This window comes from Acanthaster planci, linkage group LG19 (assembly GCF_054643075.1).
Source record: "Acanthaster planci isolate LZ-2023a linkage group LG19, COTS_SCS, whole genome shotgun sequence".
NCBI classification, from domain to species: domain Eukaryota; kingdom Metazoa; phylum Echinodermata; class Asteroidea; order Valvatida; family Acanthasteridae; genus Acanthaster; species Acanthaster planci.
The window spans coordinates 2902295-2908178 of record NC_141795.1 but is presented as its reverse complement, the minus strand read 5'-3'; the positions used below and the strand labels follow the sequence as shown (position 1 = coordinate 2908178).

Below are 5884 nucleotides of genomic sequence, written 5' to 3'. Positions count from 1 at the left end.
CATCGTGGTTCGCATCACTTTATAAATGGCAGTGCGCATGTTATTTGCACGACAGACGCCTGTGGCTATGCTGATCCGTGACAAGCGATGACAGACTTCATTTATCTAACAATGAAAGATGGAGATACATGTACGCGAATTTGGAAGTCAATACAGGGGGTTTAAGTCCACGGACAATTATTAAGTTCAACAGCCGCCAGGTTTCATCTCCCTAATCTTCACACACACATACCTGTTTTACATACAAAGTGTGGACATTCCTTTATTCTCCTGTGGCTAATTGAAGGAAACTTGAAGAAAATGCTCCTTTTTCTCCAACTAGGATAACTCCTTCGAGCTGGATTTTTGATGATAATTTCCTGGACTGTTCCTCTTCATTTTGTCACAGATAACCTTGACCCCAAAATGCCTCTGAAACTGTTTTTCAGAGAGGAGAAAGCAGTGTGTGGACGGGTGCAAATCCACACAATGTCATCACACCCTACATTATGTGGACTTCTTTCATGCAGAGATCCACACTATGTATGCCGCGACTGCATACACAACAAACTCACACAAACACTCGGTCAGATGACCAGAATTTGAATCTGCGTTTGCTCGATCAAGGCTTGTTAGGGTAAAAAAGGAAAACTTTCGGGTCAACATAAGGAGGAACCTTTGTCATATTTGACCCGGAAAAGTGTTTTCCGAATAACAGTTGACAAATAGTTCACAACGAGTAATGCCTTAAATCAGTGCGTATGAACATGAGTCTTTGGTTATTTTTTAACAAATACAGCACAAGGAGTGTAAACACGTTTTGAACCAGGTGATTAAAAGTTACGTCACTAAAATAAAACTTTTTATTTTGTCTCTCATTGCAACGAATCATTTTCTTTGAATAAAGTGTGTCGTCTTTTTTAAGCTTTCTCTGCTGATTACTTTTAATTTACCTTGATGACAGAATTTTTCACCTAAATAGGCAAAAATTTGTCCTGCTTATTTGTATGACTGGGTTTCATATCAATATGGCTTCCACCCCCCCTCTGTCACTAACTACAACCATAGCAACAACATAACGTCTTCATCATGCATCATTTTTCATTTGAATTCAAGTTAGTCAATAGCTTTTCTTATCCTCTAATCACTTTCTTATATTTTTAGTTTATTTATGTGTTTTCTGTTAGATTGAACGTTTTATGTGGCGGGCCTAGAAATGAACAGCGCCCCCACGATGGATGACACGTCGACGGCCGGTCGGTGACGTGCGAGAGTCAGAAAATTTTTTTATCATAGCGCCCTCAATCAGCTAATGTGATCAAAATGGCCGACATTAGTGTCAGACGAGAGGCGAGGAGGAGAAAACTGTTGCAGAGTTCAGAAGAACGGCTGCAGAAAATTAAGCAGTTGAATGAGAAAAAACAAGGTGAGACTTGGGTCGGCTGAACGGGACTATCAAATGTTTAATGATACACAAGTAACCAGCCCAGGTTGGGCGTTGTCTTCATTTACGACTGACGTCCAGGTGGTATACTGGTAGGGCCTTAGCCCCACTAGTGTGGCACGGACTCTCACTCCCGATCCATCCTTAGCCACACATCCTTATACGCAATTTCGTGTCGGCGTAATGAACATTTCGGCGCACCCACATTAAAGTCGTTGAACGTTATGTCACTGACACTTGACCCCTCATCGTCTCAACGGCTGTTCCATGTCAAGACATGTAATACACGGACTGGTCGATAAGATACTACATGTACCAGTGGGCTCTTCCAAAATTTTGGCAGCAGTTTAGATGTCTTGACATGGAACAGCCGTCGAGACGATGAGGGGTCAAGTGACGTATTATTCAATGACTTTATTTTAAAGATGGTGACTGTGAGAGCGAGCCCATGAGATTGAATGGATAAAGGCAAAAAGACTGGAAAATACCTGAATAACGTGAGTGAAATCATTCAATAAATGGTTTTTAGAAAGCGGAAAGGTCAAGAATCATGTTCATGTGCAAAAGAAATTGCGTCCACGATGATAAGTGGGTGCGCCGAAATGTTCAATACGTCGACACGAAATTGCGTATATGGATGTGTGGCTAAGGATGGATCGGGAGTGAGAGTCCATGCCACACTTGTGGGGCTATTAGGGCCTAGGCCTATGTAAAAAAAGTCCTGTCCTAGTCCTAGACTAGCCCAACACTTAGGGCTGTAGTGGCTCTCTTTTATAATCTGTCTCTTTTCTGTCGCCACCACAGCCCTACTTCAAGAATTCCATAAATGTTGTGTTGAAATTACTAAATACATTTGCTGAAGTTAGGCTATTACATGCGGATAATTTCAGAGAATTTTGCCACTGGTGAACCGAAGGAGGATTCAGTGTTGTTGGCAGCCATAACAACACCAATTGTCTCAGTCAACCAAGCACAGTCTGAGAGTGCAAAGGAAGGCGACAGCATAACTTCTACGTTGCCACCAGAATGTTTACAAGCACGTCGCCCTCATCAGACAGATGTTGACAGAACCACAGCAGAGTCAGGTGACCAGACAAACAACATACCAGAGTTGCACGCCACCGAGGAAGCAACCAGCGCAAGCGTCAGAAAAATGTTTGGTGAAGTTGAAATGGACTATGAGGGTGACACTGAGGCAGTGTCCAGCACAGCGTCAGTTGCCGCTAGTCAAGAGACTTCGGAGAGAAACCTGAAATTTCCTCAAGAGAGTGACCACAGCCCAGAATCCACTGCCAGTGTGGAAGACTCAGACCCGGACAACTGCACTTCCGTCGCACATTCCCCACACCCCGCTCCCAGCAAGCCTACTCCAAATAGCCTTTTACAAAATAGATCTCCACCCATTCCTCCATTTGGCAACATTCCGAGTTCTTCGGCAGCTACATCGCCGTTGCCATCTCAACCTGGGACACCTGTACATGTAGTTAGACAAGATGCACACGATCCCTCTGTTGCAGCTGACACTAGGCACTTCTTGACAGTGAGAGAAATGTGTGTAGTCCTTCTAGCAATTCTGCTGCGCCTCTCACTAAATACTGATTGGTTTCAAAGCTTCATTGGCCAGGTAAGATTTTTTAAACTGAAATAGAGTTAGGTTAATTGACCTGTATTTATCAATCAATTAGCATGTCCGTTACAGTACCGAACTGAGTGATATATCAAAACAGGGCTCGGTTTACGCCTTCTAATGCAAACTGAAACAAAACTAATGAAAAAAATGGCCTCATTTGTGGCATCCGATCACAAATATTCAAGCAAATTATTCAAAGTTAGGACTTACTCTTAATGAAAACCTGACCCTGTGCATGCACCACTGGGCCCATTGGCTATTTCTGAAACGGTCTATTCATAGCCACAGTGTGACTAAATAAAATTTCTTCAAAGCATTTCAGCGAGGGACCTTTACCTTTGTCATAATGATCAACTGAAATGATCCTGCAACTTTGTCAGTTGTTGTACAGCTGCTCAAGTAATGACAAGTTGTCATCTCTGTTTCCAATTTCCTTGTTTTGCAGTCGGTAATCATTCCATTTATTGCACTGCAAGTCATGTTCTTCTGTCTTAGTCCCCAGACTCAGGTGAGTCACAGTTTCTCTTGTTTGTTTTCCTAGGGAGGGGTCAGAAAAATCTAGTATGTCATTTTGTAAAGACATGCTTGCATCTCAAGTGCATGTGACTGTAGAACGTCAAAATGTTTGCCCCAAAGTTGAACCAGACACAAGATTGTGACAAGTTTTGTATGTTGTATATCAAGTTATAGGAACGATAAATTGCCTTATTTGATCATTGTGCTGCCTGCCACGTAGAACTCGTGCAGACTCGAGAAACTTAAGGGTGAGCTCATTAATTTCATTAATCTTATCTTTTGAAACCTGGAAAGAAACATAGGGTCACCAATGAAAATGTATTTTGTACAGTTGCTTAAAACCAGTGGCAAGATTTGTGAGCTTAAGTGGGCTTTACTGCACAGTTTTTTTCCAATTTTCTTCTCCCAGCACCCGCCAAGTGGTCTTATAGTGAAACTTCTAAGCTTTGCAGCCGTTATGAGCAACATACCCCAAGCCACCATCCAGAAGATTCAACTTGCCTTTTCCTTAGCAAACCAGTTCTGCCAAGATCTGGCATTCTACCTGTTTGCATTCATCTTGACACATGAAATCGTGGAAGTTCTTTCGTGAGGACAGCTATTTTGTTTCCTGTGGTATTCATTCTTTTCTCATTCAGTTTGGTGTATTTTATATGTATTTCTGACAGTGTTCCAAGGATTCTACAGCTTAGCAAAGATTCTCTTGAGCAAGGCCATTGACAGATATTTTAGACAACTCTTTGTACATTTATAAAAGTTTAGTGACTAAACTTGTTAATTTTCTCCGTTGCAAAAATCATTTTAATTTCTTTTACTGACTCCTCCCCCCCCAAAAAAAAGTAGAAAAAAATGCTACGCACTTCTTGTGGTGAAGTTGCTGTAAACCTGAAGTGTGCTGAAGATGATGTCACTGTTTTGCTTATGAATGTGGAATTTTACATTTGGATAAAATCCCAAACACTGTGAAATGTACTTTGGTTATGGCAATACAGAGTGTGAATAATTAAGGCATATGGGCGTACATGTACATGCTAAGGGTGCCATTTACAGATTTTTTGGCGTGTTCCCTCCCGTGAAGTCGTAACAGCTTGTTCAAAAAAAAGAGAAAAGTTGTGCGTCGTTGTGTTAATGGCAATAAACATTGCAGTCAGTGGCATGAAACTGTGTTTTACAAAATAAGTTTTTTATTCTTTAAGAGGTTGTTACTTTTTGGCAATTGTCAAAATTTGAAGAGACAGATGTCAAAAGATAGGGCTTTTGTTAGTCTCCAATTAAATAAAAGCCAAACAGGAATTACAAAAAAATATTTTTTCGTTAATTTAAACATTTTTTTTTCTTTAATTAGGAAGATGTATCTAGTGATATTGCGTGACAGAAAGTGGCCTTTTACTCAGCTTATTTATCATAAACCTCCGATTTCCTCTAAAAGCTACCTGGAGGAATTACAGAATATTGCCAGGATTGGGTAACTAATGCGGGGGCAAAAAACTCCATGGGCGGTGTCGGTCACTTTGCCCATTTACAACTTTGCCCATTTGCCATTTCACTCAATTACCACTTCGCCCGCGTGCCACTTTACCCACGCGCCACTTCCCCCACGACCTTTGTCAAAGTTGAAAAGAGAGGCGGACACATTTGAACAAATACTCAACCCCTCTTGAATCCACCCTGAACGGCAGAAAAGATGAAAACATCAAATAACAATACTTAGATATGATTGATTGAGAAACTGTCGAGGCTTTCTTTGATGTAACCTGATGCAAAGTTTAGCTTTAGCGGGTGCGGCGTAGCGTAGAATGGCTAGGAGCCCGAACCACTCCATCCAGCGATGCGACAACGTAAAGTACATGTACATATACATTACGAGTTTTTGTACAACTCTACGGAGCTCTGGAAGTGCCGTCTGACTCGTTGAGATCCTATATATCAGATGTCAACATCCTGAGATAATTTATCGTAGGATGATGATATCCTGCGTTAATTTATCACGAGATCATAAAAGTTGGATGACGACATCCCGAGGTATTTTATTTCAATGACTTAGTTTAAAGAATTAGAGTCGTCTTTACGCATGTAGGTACTTCCGTTTTTCACGAGGTCTCAGTGCACGCTGTTGTAAACTTGAGAGTGTTGTAAAAGAAACAATGCTTTTGAAAATGTGTTTATTTGTCTAAGACTTGATTTATTGGTTATTGTATCCGTAATCTTGCACGCTTAAGGATGTGGAGATTTGTCGATTAATCGCAGGCCTACTTACTTGTGAAATAAGCGAAATATTGTGTGTCGAAAGTGGCGCGTGTGGGCGAAGTGGCACG

At 41.2% G+C, this 5884-nt stretch overlaps 1 protein-coding gene across 1 annotated transcript; it reads left to right on the top strand.

Moving 5' to 3' along the window:
* The first annotated feature begins 1288 nt into the window (after window positions 1–1288).
* Window positions 1289–4730, top strand: LOC110974253 (uncharacterized). Its single transcript, XM_022225769.2, has 4 exons — window positions 1289–1405; window positions 2314–3047; window positions 3499–3561; window positions 3979–4730. Exons 1-4 carry the CDS (start codon window positions 1303–1305, stop codon window positions 4159–4161), a joined length of 1083 nt encoding a protein of 360 aa, XP_022081461.2. The 5' UTR covers window positions 1289–1302; the 3' UTR covers window positions 4162–4730.
* The last annotated feature ends 1154 nt before the right edge of the window (window positions 4731–5884 follow it).